The following is an 18,753-nucleotide window of genomic DNA, read 5'->3' as shown; positions in this document are numbered from 1 at the left end:
ACCAGGTTTGGGACCCATAAACATAGCAAGGGGTTGTTCTTGCCCCTAAGAGCTTATGGTCTAAATCAGTGGTAGGCAATCTGTGGCCCATGGGCCACACACGGCCCATCAGGGTAATCCGCTGGCAGGCAGCCAGACAGTTTGTTTACATTTGCACGGCTGCCCGGAGCTCCCGGCGTCCACGGTTCACCGTTCCTGGCCAATGGGAGCTGAGGAAGCGGCAGCCAGCATGTCCCTAGTTCAACTTTGCCAACAATTAGGTCTCTTCAGAGACCAATGCTCCTTGTGAAAATGCATTGCTGGCATTGATGTACCATTGATTCCCTAGTCAAGTCCCATATACATTTTCCCACTTCCAGCAGCAATCTGTTTTCTCAGATATTTACATTTTGATTTCACAGGGTATGACTGAACGAGTGGTTAGTTTATCACTCCTCTGGGATTCCTTAAAAAAAAAAAGACTTTTGGTGAATAAGCTCATTGTTGAACTATAATCAATTAGCTAAATTCTCTTCACAGCAATTAATGCAGCTAACTGTGATAAGTGAAAAATTTAGGCAGATGTCTTAGACATTGTTACTCATTTTTGTCCTTTGAGGAATTTCACTGCAGTAGTGTGAAGTTACACAATGGCTTTTTAAAAAGATGTATATATTTACACACGATGTAGTTGATTATTTCACGTATTAGAGGTTAATGATTTTTAGAATCAGACATTATCTTGTTGTAACTACCAGGTTTAGTCTTGAAAGCCATTGATTAAAATATTAGAGTAAATGATGTGTTGAAAATAATATAACAGTCTTGGTGAAAAAAGAATGCTTAAATTGCACATTAGTCCTTCATTTTCCATGCAGAATAGTAAGCCGGGCACATGATAACTCCACAGCTGCTTCAATAGGTGTTTGGAAAACGAATCGGTGACTTTTGAGAACAGATGAAATGGCAGTGGGAATTTAAAAATTTAAGCAGATCACCCATGGCAGCAAATTGCAGAGAAATTCTGTTGGTGTTTTGGATAACTTTGCCGTAGCACCGAGATTGAAACCTCAGCAGTGGATTTTAAGGCCTGGTCTTAAGAGAGCTGCACAGCTGCAACTCCCATTCAAGACAGTTCAGCAACTCTCTGCCTTAGACCCTTGAGATCAACTGGTCCAGTAATCCACTTCTAGGTGCTGGTACCTGGTCTGCTCCATAGGGCCTTTTCTATCAGGTACTTTGTGCCCACCACGACAACACTGAGTATCAAGTTACACATGTACAAATTTGTGGTGAATTTGTGGAAGGGAGTTTCCCCACATGCACCAACAAAGAGAAAACTAGGTCATGGGGGGAATGGATGAAAGCTGCTGGAGGCCAACAACAAAGAGCAGCTTCCCTCCTACCTGATTCCTTTCCGTGTGCTTCATCCATTGACCACCTTTGTACACCCCATGCTTGCCAGCTGCGCTGGCAGGCAACCACAGATGTGTCCATAATGGTCTGTGCCAGAGAATGGAGTCAGAGGGGTTGCTCCTGCTGTCAGCTACACTGTGGGTGTAACTCCAATGGCATTACTCTCGTGTACCCTGGAGTGAATGAATAAGTAGGGAATCTGGTCTGCAATGTGTGAGCAGCAATGGCGAGAAGCATATACCTATAGTGCTACCTCTGCTGTCATAAAGAGCCTCTGTTAGTACTGTGTCTGTTTCTTCACAGTAAACCCACTGCGACAGTCACTGCTCACGCTCCACGTAGTTCACAGTCTGCTTCCCTGCAGGGTGGAGCTAGAGTGCAGAGTACTGGGAAAGGGGCATGTGGGAAAGGAAGAATAAACTGAAAAATAGGATCAAGCACCTGGTTCTCCTAACTTGAGAGGCACTCAGCTGGGCCTCCGGAGAGCAGGGTTCAGATCCAAGACCAGAGATGTATGACACTTCCAGTATTTGCTTTGTCTGGTCACATTGCAAGCTCTTTGGGGCAAGGACGGTCTCTCACTCTGTGTCTGCACAGCGGGTCCCTGGGGCCTGCAATCACACACAAGAGTAATGGAGTGTTTTTCATTTGTACGCTCTTTGCCCAGACCGTGTTTCGTTCTTTTGTGCAGCAGCATCATTTCTTATGTTTGGTTCCAAAGAGACAGAAATGTAGTTTGTAAATATTCAGAGACAGAGGGAACACTCAGCTCCTACTGGAAAATAACAGCCCAGTGGCCCAAATACCAAAGCTTTCTGCCCCCTCTAGTCACTCTGAGGGCTTGTTTCCTGTTGATAAAATGCTTTAAATCAGTTTCAAACCTCATCCAGGCTGGCATTCCTGGGCTGGAACCTAGCAACACAGCAACGCTTGCTTTGCATTTCTCTTACAGATGCAAACCTCAATTTGTTCAGTCCATGCTCACATGAGTCAGTCCCACTCAAGTAAGCGCTACTCCCTTGAGTAAATGTTTTCAGGATCAGCCCTGTAATCTTTATAGAAAACCACTTTCTAGGCTTAAAGCCAAAAGTGGCCTCAGGGGAGAGTTCAAACCAACCGATATTTTTTCGCTGAAAGGCAGATTTTGATTTTTATTTTTTTTTAAAGAAACTATAATCTCTCCATTAAACTCATCTCCCCCTTGGAAATGAGGGATGTTTTTTCCCCATTCGCTTGTGTGTGAAAGGTCTGTATACATTCTTCTATTCTGCTGAACAGCATTATTAGAAGTTGATTGTGCATGGAGCTATATGCAAGATGTTCTTTATCTTTAGCTTTGTGAGATGTTAGGAAAGGCATTTCAGGTCTTATCTGATTGTGTGGCCATGCATACAAACAGGGTTACTCTTAAACGCATGATGAAAAAGTGAATACATTTCCTTTAAAACCTCTAGTTTGGTAATGATGTCTGCAGCATCAAACTGCCTGATGTAGGCAAGGCATAATTTTATTAGCCTAGATGAAAGACAAATATGACCTCATTGTGTTTTGTAAAAAAAACATTATTTTGAGTCTGTCTGGTTCCTCCTGCTAGCTTGCCCAACTATGTTATTCAGTAATGTTTCACCCATGAGAACTTCTCTGGGAATGGTGTGCAACAAGAAAGAAAATAAGGCCAGGTTGGGTCTGACATCTATTTCCATGGTTTTGTTCTTGCTCTTTGAGCTCTCTGTCACAGTTACAGACCTCACCTACACGTTTTAGATGCGCATGTACTGGCTACAGTACCTATTCACGTCCAGATACACTTCACAGTATAGGTTATGTTTAAAGGCCTGAATGATCTGGGATCTGGCTACTGAGAGACCAGCCTCTCCCACTTTGATCCATTGTAGGAGTTTTTATCCATTATATCAGATATAATGTAGAGTGAACTTTCCACTGCCCTCAACAGAGCATTTCTAAGGTATAGAGCCCAGAACTGAGACTCAGGAGACATGGATTATATTCCTGGTTTGGCCACTGGCCTGCTTATTGACCTTGGCCAAGTCCGGTCACCACCCTATGCCTCAGTTTCCCCATCTGTAAAATGGGGATAATGGTGCTTATCTCCTTGGTAATGCACTTTGATCTCTACTGAGGAAAAACACTAGATAAAAGCAGGGTATTATTATTATTTAATTTATTTGCTCTGTCATTCAGCCAGAACCCACATTTGTGAACTCTAAGAGCACCACATAAAGCTTGCATATTTCCTCATAGATATATCTGGCTAATCATATCAGCAGGTCAGGAAATTGTGAGGTTTCAACATTTGTTTCCATCCTGAATGGGCATGACAAGCTGAAATACTGAAACTTTTCACAAAACAAAAAGGTCCAAAAATTTTCAATTCAGAAATGTCAATCCAAAACATTTTGACATTTTCAGATGAAAGTATTTATCATCACATTGACATGTCAACATTTTGTGGTTTATTTTCATTTTTGAAAACTGAAAAATTTTGGTTTTCCAATTCGATTTGAGGATTTTCATGGATTTGTCCCCTTTTCTCTCGCTTTTTCTGACCTCTTTTCCACTGGAAAGCAGGGGAAAAGGTAGAAAGTGCGAAGAGGAGGGAAAAACCTAGCTGTCACCCATTTTTACTGTTTCCCCCCTTTTCTAGTTGGCAAGAAGGTTTTTCCTCATATTCCAACACTTTGTTACTGTTTTCTGTCTTTTACTAGTTAGAAAGCAGGGGGAAAATGTGAAAAATGAATTTTTGTCTCCAGATGGAAAGACCCCCTCCCCCAAACAAAATCCCGAAACTGAAAAGGAAAACTGGAATTTTTTGGTTTACAAAAATTGAAATGAAGCACAAAATGTCTAATTTCATTTGCAAATTCAGTAATGCCCCCAAAAAATCAAAAACAAAATGGTCAAAATCACCATATTCCTAAAATTTTGATGTTGGCTAATCCATTTCTTTTTCTTGTGGGCAAAAATGTTCATTTGATATTTTTTTTTGACAGATTCTACTATTAAAATTATTGGAGTGAAGTTTCCCTGGGTTTGGTTTGGTTTGGCTTGGTTTTTGTTTGGGTTTTTTGTTTTTTGTTTGGGTTTTTAAAAATTCTTTTGTGCATTTAATGAGCAACTAGGTTAGTGGTCTATTACTACCCAAGCAGATAGTTGGTCTCATAATGAACCACAAAGCACTCAGATGTTTTGTCAGTGGACATGAGACACATTTGTAAATATAACAAAACTATTAAAATGGCAGGACAGGTACCTGATCAGACTTTCATCCTGCATTTTTGTAACCTCCATTCTTAGGCCTCAATTCGGCAAAGCACTTTAGCATGTTCTTAACTGTAAGCATGGGCTGAAGTCACATTGACTTCAATAGGACTAAGCACCTTTCCTGACTAGAGATGCTTTCCCAAATAAGGGCCAAAGTGAGTCAGTGGGTCAGTGACAAGTAGGAAACAATTAATTAATATTGTGATAAGTTCACGATCACTTAGGAATTTGATGGTTGCTGCTATACTGGAAACTGTGGCTACTCAAGCCTTAACAGCTATGCCAGGGATAGATGATTAGACCCTTCAGTTCCAGAAAGCATCAATCTCTATCTCTAGTGCCAAAGGAGAATCTGCACTAGCTATTAAAAGAGGAACTATAATGCAAATCTGGACAGTTCTGATACCATCCAACAGAGGGCAATGGTGCACATACATGTTAGTTTATTACCAGTATCTTGATATTAGCCACCTTGCTAGCATACTTGAAACTTGCAAGTTACAACTTCATTTGTTTTTTTTTTTCGTTCCTGTCCAAGCAGGGCCCTTTACATCTGCATAGTTCACTTGAGATGTAATCATTAACATTTAGATCAGAAGAGGAATCTCTTTAAGGATGGGAGGGCATGTTGTGAGAAGACTTTTCCACTCCCACTAGTGGTGAGAGGGGGAGGGGCATTGCAGTGCTTAGAAAGGTAATTACCTTCCAGCCATGGGGTGAGGTATGGGGTATACAAACAGCTAAGTACATGGGTGTAAAGAGAAAGTAGGTTAGAAAGAGGGAAGAATTAAGGGGTAGATTGGCTGCCATTGAAGTCAGGGGCAGCATTTCCACCGACTATTGTGGAATGGAATCAGACACAGAATTTTTATGGCCCTCACCAGTCCAAGTTCGTTGGTTACTGCATCTTTCTTGTGAGGGTTCCTCGTGTACTCACCTGTGTTGAACTGGTTTGATTGTGGTCAGGGAGAGCACTTCCATACGTGGCTGGAGTCCTTGGAAAAAAGGAGAATAGAAAGTTACGAGAGGGTAAAGTAAGGATTATCGCTCACAGAAAACCCCTAGGCTTGCAAAGATGTTTCTGTATGGGACTCACACATCATCTGATATATTAAGGTGAAGAATTGGATATCCATAAAGGAGTACTAGCAAATTGTGTCCGTTTTCAAACACTTTGCTTTGTCAGCTTCACAAATTTAAAATCAATCAGTTGCAGTATAGATCAGTTGAACAGACATAAAATCTTATGGTTATCTCTCTGACAAAAATCTGAAAATTAAAAATGAGTTTTTAAAGACTCTGATTGGCAAACTTCCATAATACTAAAAACGGGGTTCCTTTACACCCATTGGTGTTAAAATAAATGCTGAAAAAGATGACAGCAGAGGGTCTTTTCATAAACTGGAAGGGGAGGGGGACAGTGCTGAAAAGTAAGTGCTCTAGGAATGTTCATTTCCAACAGGAGCTCCATGCTCACAAACATGAGTAGAAAAACCAACTACAAATAAAGAATCCGTGGAACCTCTGGAGAGTTGTCATAAATCTGTAGCTTTTGTATCCTACAGTGTAAAACACTAAAAAGCATTCATTTAAAATGAAGCGTTATGTCCAATATTAGTTGCCTAATGTCTCTCATTTGGACATCAATTATAAATGTACTGACAAAAAATTTTTTTCCATTTGTAAATTATTTAAGTATGAGTGTTAGCTTTTGCAACCCTAATAAGCTCAAACTTGTGGCACTAAGCTGTTTCTCATTGGATTGTTATTATTATTATTATTATTATTTATTATGATTTATTATTTATTATTAACAGCATCATAAATGTGTCCCATGAAGCATAAACCCAAAGCATTTACAAATGGTAGCGAGATCTTTCAGTCCTTGCAGAGCAAAATTCCCATTTGAGACTTTGTGGAGTCAAAATGAAGTGAATGGGAATTGTGGCGGAGTACGGACTACATGACCAGGGTCATCACCATCAATTTTCCTAGGTTAGACTTTTAACATAAAAATTGGGCAAGGAGCATATTCAGCTGAATGTCTGTCTTTCCCCGCAGTGGCCTTCCTCTGCAGACAGCACACGGTGCAGTTTTAGCACATTCCAGCGGAGGCTCCGGGAGCTCCAGTGAGTCCGAGAGCAGCTCCGAGTCCGATTCCGACAGCGAAAGCAGCTCCAGTGACAGTGAGCGTAACGAAGAGTCGCGCAGTGCAACTCCGGAGGTAAAGCTATGAATTCAAGTCCCTTCTCCCAGCACACTCTCAGGAAAAAGCCTTGTCACTGAAAGCGAAATCCTTTTATCCTTCAGAAAACATAAAAGTTCTATTCTGTTTATTGTTATTTGCTTTCTTCTCCCTTTATGCTGTCAAACACATGATCCACACACTCTTTTTAGCTTTGGGGGAAACCTTCTGGCCCACATTTCAGTTACTTCAGAGAAATATTTAGATTTTTGTCCAGTACCAGAGAAGATTTTTTCGACACAGTATTTGTCTGGGACGAAGGAAAGGCAACATAACAAAAATTATATCTTCAGGGACCTGCTTAACTTTTTCATTGTATTAAATTTCTCCAGGGCCACATTGTAAACTAGCTAAGGAAGCCTAATTAACCATACATTCTATAGTAAAAGTAGCAATAATCACTGATTGACTGAAATAAAAAGGCTGTGTTAAAAATGTAATTGTGGTTTAAACTAAAATACATTGCTTCTCTAAGATTTGTTTCCTATCGTTCTTCGATCTGCAGCCTGAACCTCCCTCAACAAACAAGTGGCAGCTGGATAAATGGCTAAATAAAGTGAATCCCCATAACAAGACCATTATCAACAACCAAAATGAGACTCATAGCGAGAACAGTTCTCAGCCTCAGAGCAGCCAACAGACTGAAGGACAAAATAAAGGGAAGCTTAATAACAGTCTGCCCCAGACCGATTCCAAAGACAGGGCCGTCCTTAGTCCCATCCGGGAGAAAGCCAAACCACGAGTTGCCCAGAAAACTCCAGAGACAAAAAGCTCCAAGCAGAAGTCACCAGCTCATAATGAGCCAACTTCACAAAGGACTCCTGGGAAAAAACAACCCAAAAAGGTAGAAAGGACTTCCAGTGTAGAAGAGTATAACTGGCCCAAACCAAATAATACCAGCAACACTCCCAAAGAAAAAGATACACAGGAACCACCAGAGCAGCCAAAGGTTCGCACAAAAGCAGCCGTTGGAAAGACAGCTCCAAGAAAAGAACCAAGGACTAGCACGGGACTTGCTTCTGAGAAGAAAAAGTACAGAGGCCCGAGCAAAACTGTCCCTAAATCCCGTGAATTTATTGAAACCGATTCATCTACTTCTGATTCAAACACAGACCAGGAAGAGAGCCTGCAGGCTAAAACATTACCAGCTTTCAGTGGTCCTGCCAATGGCATCAAAGTAAAGGACTCCAGTAGTAACATCCTCAGTGTAAGTAGTTTAACTAGCAACAGCAGCAACACATCAATAGACCAGACCAGCAATGATTTAGAGGAACAACTCTTTTCACCGATCCCAATTGTGCAAAATGAACTTCTGTCCCCGCTGAGGGAATATGAAGAACTCAAATCCCTTTGGGTGAAAATAGATCTTAGTTTACTCTCTAGAATACCTGGACAAGAGCCTTGTGAGACCGCGGCTGTGAAAACCGAACCACGAGAGGCAAATGTGAAACACAGGCGACAATCTCGAGAGTCCCCCACCACAGCCGCTGAAAAGCCCTCCACAAAATCCAAAAGGAAGCACAAGGTAAGTCATTTTTATAGTCCAAGGGAAACCACTCCATTTCCGTGTGTCAGCTAAGTAGGTACCAGATAGAACCTCGGTGATCTGCATTTCTTCATACCCGCCCCAAAACCTCTCCACAAAGATTTAATTGAAGAGACAGTTCTGTAGAGCTATCATATTACCAAAATATGATTTTTTTTTTACAAAAGATGCTACACAACATTTACCAGTGCATTGTGAATTTTCATCATAAACTATTTAAAACCAAACTCTAATTGTCAAAATCAATGAACTATGTATATTTGGTGATGTGTCGCACTTACCCATTCATTTGCAGTGGTCAGTAATCTGCAGTGGGATTCCCAAGAACTAGTGCAAATTACAGAGGTTTGATTGTACCCAGAAAATGTGACTTCTGTTCGGAAGGCAGGTTTTTATTGTCTGGAGAGTTACAAGCTGATTCACCACTGAGTTAGGCACTGCTTCATTCAAGTCAGTGGAGTAGTGCGGCTTATGCCACTGATGAATTCTGACTTTAAATATATAATTTTGTTATATAAACAAATGTGATTTATAGAAATATGATTTGCTTAACTAGCTGCTCCCCCTTTGCAACTACCTGAAATGAAGAATATATTTTGACTTAAGGGACTATGTTTTATCATGACAGGTTTCAGAGTAACAGCCGTGTTAGTCTGTATTCGCAAAAAGAAAAGGAGTACTTGTGGCACCTTAGAGACTAACCAATTTATTTGAGCATAAGCTTTCGTGAGCTACATTTCACATCCAACGAAGTGAGCTGTAGCTCACGAAAGCTTATGCTCAAATAAATTGGTTAGTCTCTAAGGTGCCACAAGTCCTCCTTTTCTTTTTATGTTTTATCATGTGTTTTATGTTATTTATGCCCAAGGGTATCCTGTCTTGTGGGATATGACAGTATGCTTCAAACTAAAATGTGCTTTCAGAAAAGAAAGGGAGGTTTTATATCATAAATGAATTTTTGTAGAGGGATTTTCCAGCTGAAATGGTTATGCTCTGGTCTTTCAGAGAGAAGACATCATTTAATATTTTTATACCCCAAATTTTATAAATCACTGGGAATGTGACTTCAGCTGTCAGTTCTATTGGCCTCTTGAACTGCATTAAAATGCTGATTTAGAGTAGTCTGATGATAAAGGAGGGAGTTAATACATACAAAGGCTTGCAGCCCTTACTCATGTGAATACTCACATTGACTTAGGTGGGAATATTCACGAATAAGATCTGCAGGAGCTGAATCTCTGGTTTTACTCTGGCTTATGCATTAAAATTATGCAGAAAGAAAGGCATTGTGTGAATATGTATTTTGTGTGCTGGGGTTTATGCGAATAATATGCTAATAACTTGTAGATTTGCTAACTCAGTGGGGCGATTTTTAGTAAGAATCCTGGCTAGAAGAAGACTACAATACCGGTAGCTAAACCTAGGGCTCAAGGAATATGATGAGTTATCTAAAAGAGAGGGGGAACCTCCTCACTGCATTAGCTGGGGCTTTGGATCAGGAACTGCCAAGATGAAAAGGTACACTCTCTGGGTGCTTGGACATTCCACTAGAATGAAAATACTCAGCTGAGTATTAAAATAGCCCTTTCTCTTCCATTTTGGTTGTTGTATGCTCATCAGTATCACTGCTCACGGTGACGCAGGAGAAAGCAAGTTAATTAGGGTTTGTGCTGCACGTGTTTAAAACATGGCATGAAGAGGCTGATTTGGGTTTCAAAATCATTTTATTAAAAGATTTATTTAAGGCACAAGCTCATGGGCTTGAGAGACGGTATGAAGGTTCCAGTGACAGAGCAGTAATCAGCTTTACTTATATCTTCTTAGTTCAGGCACTGAGGTCATGCAACAGGGAATCTGTCAAGGTAAATTTTGAACCATCTACCCCTTGCTAATCACTACCACTTCAGGGCTCAGGCCTGCAGCCTCTCAGTCATCTGTGTAATCCTTACTCATGAAAGTTGTCTCATTGACTTCAAGTATATTAATGAGTAAAAGATATTCATGTGAATAAGATTTTGCAGGATCAGGTCCTTAGATCTTGATTATTTATGATGCAATACAGAAGCAAACTATAGTAAAGTGAGGCATTTGCTTTACAATTATCCATCTGGGTTAGTTTTTATATAACTTAGTCATGTGTTTGCAACACAGATCAGCACATTTAGGCCTTTTTTTTTTTTAGTTATTTTCACTTCTCTTAGATATCAGTATTTTAGCTGCTGCTACTACAAAGGAATTATGCTGAGATTCTTGACGTTCTCTTAATGGTAAGGTGAATTTGTGCTTAGATGCGGCATTTTTCAAGCTGTTCTTGTTTTGTTCAAGCAGTCCGAAAGCTTGGATACATTTGTTGAAACCAAGAAACAGCGCCTTGAGGACACCTCAGCCTCATGCCTACTTCCACCGTGTATTTCTCCGATACCTAATCACAGATTAACCAGCACTAAAGAGTAAGTATTTCTTAATACTAAGCTGTGAATTAATAACCATGCTCTTTGAAAGCATTTGTTATGGAACTCTGTGATAAAGCATGGCTGTTGCCCAGTGGCTTGGTGTCATTGCTCCCATCTGTCACGTAGAGGGATCCATGTTTTCTGAATGGACTTGAGCTATCCTTTTGCTGGGCTCGCGGAAACCACAATATCACCGAGGCACTGAAGGGTGGATATACACGTGTATCCTGTCCTCTCAGCCAGGTCCATGCTGCCCTGATTATACCTACCCTGAACACCGGGAATTTTCTACTGAAAAAGAAATCTGTTTTCTGAGAGCCAAATCTTGGTTTTACTGACACCAACAGTGGCTTTGCCATTAACCTCAGTGGGATCAGGATTTGGCCCTTATAAATAGATGTATATAAAATAAAATGTTGGTTTTGTTACAGTATTGTCTGATTCTAGTTATGGAACAAAGTCCTTATTCTAAATATGATTCTGCCTGAACTATGGAGCAGTCCTGCCAAATGCCGAGTGGAGTCCTGGCATGTTAACCTCCTACAGTACAAAGCTAGTAGAAAGTACTTAACTTTGAGTAGCACTTTATTTTCCAGGGTACATATAACCGTATAATTGGTATCTCTCTGAAGTATTGCATTTTGTTTGAAATGCCTATAATGCATCAGCAATCAGGCACCACATGAATTACATTTAATAGTATTATAATCACAGGATTAACATTCTGTAAATAGAGAGAAAGCCTATCAGTTTTGCACTTTTATTGGTTTCAGAGGTGTAACTTCTGTTTTCCACTGGGGCAAGCAAAGATTCAGGCCCAGAAAGTACATGATCTTGGGGAAAAGGTATCACAGTGTCAATATTTAAATTTATGGAGAAGTTCTGAATTTAATTATTTAATTCACATCTTTTAAAGCCATTAGGAAGTCCACAGAGCAGATTATAATCTTATTTATACTGCTTTAGTTAGAGTAACTCCACTTTGTCCAGAATTACACCACTGAAAATTAGATCAGAGTCTGGTCCTCTATGTCATTGAGTCTGGAAAAGGCAGATGATTTGCAGGTGATGGTGTGGTCCATAAAATGTTACACATTTAGTAAGCATGATAATGGGTGTTCCCAGTTGTCATTCCTGAAAATACAATGAGCTGAGATATATTGCAGAGGGAATCAAAAATTATCCATCCCCACCAGTTCCATTATCCATTACAAAAAAAATTCTTTCCCTGTCTCAAATAAGCCCTAGGGATCCACCCCCAACCTGATGTTTCTTAATTTGAGCTTGTTTTCCAGGTCATTAATTTGATTCCTTAGAGCTTTCAAGCCTTTGGTATTCTCGGTTAAAATATAATTGTGTCCATCAATAGTTATTTCCATATGTTAGCTTTTTCTCTCGCCCGCTGTGAATTGTGAACCAAAATTTTTTGACTCCTTAGCCACTGACGTGATTGAGGCCTGGATCACGTCGAGTTCATTATTAATATCTTCCAAGTTCATTTTAAACAAATCCTATGTTGTTTGATCATGCAGGTCTGCAACTCCCAGTGATGTGCAGCTGAATGTAGATCAACCCTGATCCCAAAACTAGGGGATTGAATGTGTAATGACAAATTTCTGCATAGCCCCAGATTATTTTTAAGCATTCAGGAGCAGTTCTATTTTCCATCAGGGATAAGCTACAAAAAATGAGTCCAAACCAGTCACTGATTCAAAGGTAGGGGGGAAATAACACTGCAGTTGCAAAATAGTAAAAGAGAGGCATGTCACTTAAGCCCCAAATTTTATTCCCAAAGGTTCTACATATTAATACAGTAGAGCCTTAATAATCTGTATTTAATTATTATGAGAACTATTGTGAAATAGCAAGTAAAGCCCAATCCCACAATCCGAGTGAATTAATCTTTGCATGTATGCAGACTCTCATTGGGCACAAGGATCCACCCACACAGATCCGATTGAAGTATCAGGATCCAGGGAGTTATATTTTTAAAAGTATTTAGGTGCCCAGCAATGCAATAGGTGCCTACTAGGATTTTCAAAAGTAACTAATTACCTTTAAACCTGGCCGTCAGTGAACAGAAACAAGAGAACAAGCAAGGAGACCATATCACAAAGACAGGTTTTTAGAAAGCCACATGCATCAATGTTTTGGAAATTAAATGCCTAATTTGCACATGCTGTTTCCATAATTGCACAAGTAAACTGGGTATTGGCATGCTCAGATGGTCAGTTATGCACCTAATAACCACTTGCACACACAAATACCCCTTTTTCATTATGCAGCCATAGTAATTGCATAAACAATTAGGCATCCATGTGCTTGTATATTCTTATACATAATCCTGAGTGTTTGCCTTTTCCCAGATCTGAACCAAGATATACTATATATACTTATTTTAATAATTGCAGTTCAATTTTAATTATTTCTAATATGTCATAACGTGCTAGCGAATGTATTTTTAGTAACATGAAACCTCCATATTACACTAGGGGCTTGAAGTCAATGGGAGTCTTTCCGTTCACTTGTGGGTTTAGGGTCATTCCCTAGGATACTAAATCTTTCTGAAAAGTGGGAGGAGACCACCATTTTTTTAATTTTTTTTTTTTTTTACTGTGAATTGTAAAGTTTGTAAGTTAGGGAGGATTGGATGCATTAATTTTATACATATTTGATGAAAATTGTATTAACTCCATCTTGGTTTTTCATTTTAGGGCAGACAAATAACATTTTTGTACAATCTTTTCTTATTAAGTCCACAGGATAACAGAAGCAGAGAGGAGAGAGTATTTAGTGGTTCAGAAATTAAGTATTGTATTCCAAGAGTATAGGATTTCAAGTTGACCTAAATGTCTGTTTTCCAGAGATTGCTTTGGACACTAAGCATACAGAGCTTTTTTTTAATTTAATAGATCAGCCAACCATTTTGCACGAGCAATTTTATTTTTGTTATTATTTTATTATCTTTGTTAATACAGGTATTTACTTGCAAGACCAATTTTGCAGGTGTAATTAATAGCACATGCAGGTGATGGCAATTAATGTCTGGCTACCTAATTTGCGGGCACAGTCCAGTTATTAGACAGCTCCTTGCCAGCATTTGCACATGTGTAACAACAGCATCAGTTATTTGCAGATATGGGGTTCTGGTTTTCAAATTAAGCCCATACAGCCCAAACATGCACAACAGCGAGCAGACAAGAGTCTGTCTTAAGCAGTCATTTTAGAGTATTTCTAAGATTTTCAGTATAGGTTTGTTTGACCTTTCGTTAAAGATGCACCTGTACTAGGCAACATAGATTTGCTGGTCCCTTGGGTAGTCACGACAGCTTTCATTATAGTGTTGTTCACAATAAAACTATCCTAGTACATCTGGGACAAAGACTTTAGCTTCATTCAGTTGCTGCCACATGGTCTAACCTCATGTGAGAGTGACCTTTCCCTGCTAACCCCCTGCAGAAGATTAGATACACCATCAGTGTGAAGCATTTCTTTGGGGACAGGGAGAGTGGAAGGAAGGTAAAGCCAAGTGATTGGCATAGACAATGGCTTTGTCTCACTAATGGGCCAGAGATACTATAGCAGACTACAATGAGTGGATAAAGTAAGGGTAAAGAATGGCCTCTTGAAATTCGAGAGTAGATGAAAATTCTTCATCCTTCATACACAGGCTCCCTTGTGGCTTGGTTCATACCCTACAATAAACAAGACTGAAAAAAAACAGACAGGGAGATTTCTCATTCCTTGATAATTGGCCTTCTCTGACACAAAGATTAAACCCTGCAGCCACAAGACTATCAGTTCTGCTTGTATTTTTTTCATGCATTTTTATGTTTCTCTCTTGATTATAAATATAATTTAACTAATAATCATGTCAGCAAATTAAATCATTGAGTCCAGGTGTTTATTGCAATAAATTCATTCAAAATTAGTGATTACTGCAATGAAAGACCAGTTTGTTAGCTCATTAACAACCCAAAGCAAAGTTACAGTCCAGTTAACTACTGGTAACAATTGACTTCACGGAGGTTATTGTGAACATCATGAGTCTGAAGTAGACAACACTGCTACAAAAGCTATCAGTTTAATTTCTCTGAAACCCTGTTTGGCTTGAAAGGGCAACTAAGAAAATGAATAACTGCAGCTGGGGCTGAAACAGTCAAAGGGCTTTTGCTGTTTTATTTTTTATATAGAGATATAGTTAAATATCCCCGTGTGTGTGTGTGTATATACACATACACACTCACTCTCACTCACGCACACACACAGAGGAATATTTTTGGGGTGGCTAGGTTGAGGCCCCGCCTCCCACGGAATGATTTGTATGCCAAATCTGAGTAGCTGCACCTGTAACTGAGGTTTGAGCCCACAACTGAAGTGTGGGTGCAAAATTGAAGGCAGTGCCCCAAAAATGGAGGCCAGCTCTCTGAAATATATAAGAACGCTAGCCAAGAGAATAGACAGCTGTCCTGGCAGCTGCTGCCTTTTCCAGCTACACAACCACCAACGCTGAGCCTATTCTAGATGTCATTTACTTCCCCCTTAGTAGCAGCAACTGGGTAATGTTAGCAAGGTTGTTATGTGGCTGCCTAAGATTGCCCCCTTCCAAAGGTCATAGAGTCCACATAGCCTGAATTCCAAAAGCTGGATTACGAAACTATCAAGGGAGTCTCTGAGCAACCTTGACATCCTAAAGCAGGGGCTGGATTAGGTCCTAAAGTGGGGGATTGATTGACCTTCAGTCTTTCTGCAAAAACTTTTTAAGTGGGCCCATCAGACCCAACTCCCTTTTCTTCAACAAAATGTTTACTGGGGAGAAGAAGAGCCCCTCAGACTTTCCAATGTGGGGACAGGATCACAGACTCTACCCTAACTTTTCTTTCACAAGTGGACTCCATTTCCCACCTACCTTCCAGTACCCTATTGGCGCGGGCACACACATGGATGGATGGATCTTGGGCTAGGCCAGAGCCGCCAGTCTATCTCTTCACTCACAGTATGGTCCAATGGATACGACGCTGGTCTAAGAATCAGGAGGTGTGAGTGTCCTGCTCCCAGCTCTGCCACTAACTTGGTCTCACTGTGTGGCCTTCCTGTGTCTGGTTTCCCAACTGCACAATGAGATAACAAACGTGTGTCTGAGTGTTGCTATAACCTAGGACTGTGGTAATTCACATGAGCTCCACAATGCATTTTGGAGATCAGCGGGATGCAAGGAAGGCTTTGAATGAGAATTTTCTGAAAATGGCAAATCTTCCCCAACCTTCCCTGGCAGTTCCCTCCGCTGCCTGGTACACAGCGGTTTTCATTTGGTCTTATTCAGCTGCCCAACCTGGTTTCTGAGTAAAACAGTCTGCTGTGCAATCAGTATCCGTAACCTTCCTATGGTACCGCCGTAGACAGGCGATGCTGGTGAAGGTCCCTTGTTCTGAAGAGCTTTCATATAATGAAGAGCTTTAAACAGGATAGTTTTAGCCACATATTAATCGTATTGAAAATGAGTCTGAGTGGCAATGACAGTACAGTGTATCGGGTTTTTGTTTGATTATAGTCTGCTAAGGTTTCGGGAATATTAATACACGTCCATATTATTAAAATTGACACAAAAGCCACAATTAGAAAATGATTGAAATAGACACAATTATCATTAAAATTGGTAACATTGTGGAATACAGCCAGGCTGGAATAAAGAGGATGGTGTTGAGTATCACCAGATTGACAAATTAGGCAGCTTGCATTGCTTGTTCCTCTCTGATTTGCTGCTTTGAGGTATTGTAAATCTATAATTCCTGACACTTACTGAAATTGACTAAGAGGGACACATAAATTTTTGTTAACTTAATTTGCTATTGAAAATTTTACTCAATAATGATGAAAAGTAAATGACTTTGTAGTGCAATATTAGTTGTCTAAGAAAAGATTAAAATTCAAGTAATCTTCATAGACTGGACTAGGACAGTAACTAAAATAAAAATCCATGACCAAATGAACATGTTAAACAGTCAGGGGGGGTTACATAGCTGCAGTTTTTACGCTAGTGACCATTCTTCTATACAAAACAGGCAGTCAGCCATAGCATTGTGTCAGCTTTCATGTTAAAGACATAGTTATTTTCCAAACCAAGTTCATTCATTAACTGGTATTCGCTCAAGAGCTTTTGCCAGCTGCTCTAAATCATTTTCTGTAGTGGGTCACATCCGTTTTACTTGTCAGGTGAACTAATGTCATGTTATTGTTATGGTTATTATTTGGTGGCTGTTACAACCATTTTGTTCGTTCACATGCTGTACTGTATGATGGATATTTGCTAAGAGCAGGCATATGGGCCCCAGTCCAGCAATGCATTTAAAATTTTTATCTTTACGCATGAGAATAGTTCCTTTAACCTCAAATAGGGCTACTCCTATGTATAAAGTTAAGCATCTGCTTAAGTGCTTTGGGGGATCAAGGCCCCTATGCCTTCTGTGATGATGACTGACTCAATATAGTGTTTAAAGTGTCCACAACAGTATTAACACAATCAGACAAAATAGTCCCCCTGAAACAAAAGGTCTTTGCTGTCATTGAAGAGGCAAAGAAGGCAGGAGTAACTTTTATGCCTTCACTGGCCTCCTGCTACTCATAGTCATATGAGGGCAGAATCTGGCCTCCAGTTAGGTAATATCAAGTGTTTGGCGAGGTAGAGAATATAAAAATACCCAAAGGCTTGTCACCCAACCACTTCTTGTCTGTTTCTCCGCAGCGGGAGTTCAGTTAAAAAGGTGACTAAGAAAAGAGAAGAGAAGTCATTCCCTCCTCCGTTATCCCCGCTGCTGGATGAGCCAGCACACAGGCGTCACAGCAGTGACAACAGCTCCTTCAGCCAAGAGAACAGCATCACAAACTCCTTGCAGACCGGCAGCTCTTCCTCTTCGTCTAAATTCGGAAAGAATGAGAACAAATCCTCTTCGAACCCCAAAGGAATCTGTGTAAGTAACTGGTCGGAGCTGCTGAAAGTGAACATGATAAAACAAAAGTAACTAGGCTTTATTCTGTTTGATTCTCTCTTTTTTTTAATGTCTGTTTAAATCCTTCTGTAGCCCCACTGAAGAGCAGCTAGGCGTGGAGCGTTTGAGAGCAGTACACAAGCTCTCTTGCAAGTTCCACTTTTAGATCGGCATTAAGCATCCATTTGACATCGTGTGTAACTGACTAGAACACCTGGTCCCTCAGCTTTATAGGCTAGATTTACAGCAGCGGAGTATCTGCAATTACTCCTCCTGCCTGTGTAGTTTTAACCACACACATAAAGAAAAAAAATCTTCTTTGACGAATTTTCTATAATGTTTGCATATTTCTTATGACGAATATCCCCAAATTCTCAACTGGTAATTAAGCACTGGGGCTAAACTAAGCATTGCAGATTGAACTGACCGCCCAGTAAAAACCCAATGAAAAATTGCCTGTGTGTACCACACTCACGAACCAACTATCTGAGCGCCTGCATTTCTACCACAAGCTGCCTCCTGATTTGCTTTTTTTCTCATCTGCCTTCATCTGCTTTCCTCCTTCCCTTTATTTGCTTTGATTCGGTTTCTGCCAACTCAAGTCCTTTCTGACTGGGATACCTACATAATACACAAAACTCTCTGTTGTGGAGTAGTTAGGGTTGTTACATCCACTAAATGCCTGACACAAACCCACAATAGCAAAGAAATAACAAGTTAAGTTCCTAACTTTACAGACCCTCTCGTCCTCCACCCCCACGCATACGCTTTCCCAGTAAACTACAGACCATGTGACACAATCTGAACTCCTTCTGAGGAAGTGGTTTGCATCTGAAGAAGTGTTTT

At 40.2% G+C, this 18,753-nt stretch overlaps 1 protein-coding gene across 8 annotated transcripts in view; it reads left to right on the top strand.

Annotated features, from left to right (window-relative positions):
* AFF2 (ALF transcription elongation factor 2) overlaps positions 1-18,753 on the top strand; it is a 464,322-nt gene that overhangs the window by 361,604 nt on the left and 83,965 nt on the right. For 7 of the 8 annotated variants that reach the window (XR_012160619.1, XM_073358389.1, XM_073358388.1 and 4 more), the window contains 4 exons: positions 6,739-6,901; positions 7,428-8,447; positions 10,794-10,918; positions 17,664-17,889. Coding sequence is in view for 7 of the 8 variants with exons in the window: in XM_073358389.1 (XP_073214490.1) it covers positions 6,739-6,901; positions 7,428-8,447; positions 10,794-10,918; positions 17,664-17,889 (1,534 nt within the window). In the remaining variant the exon portion in view is untranslated. The remainder of the gene's footprint in view (positions 1-6,738; positions 6,902-7,427; positions 8,448-10,793; positions 10,919-17,663; positions 17,890-18,753) is intronic. The other variant, XM_073358387.1, reaches the window with a different exon arrangement.

This window comes from Lepidochelys kempii, chromosome 9 (genome assembly GCF_965140265.1).
Source record: "Lepidochelys kempii isolate rLepKem1 chromosome 9, rLepKem1.hap2, whole genome shotgun sequence".
NCBI lineage: Eukaryota > Metazoa > Chordata > Testudines > Cheloniidae > Lepidochelys > Lepidochelys kempii.
This window is presented reverse-complemented; position numbering and strand designations above follow the sequence as displayed.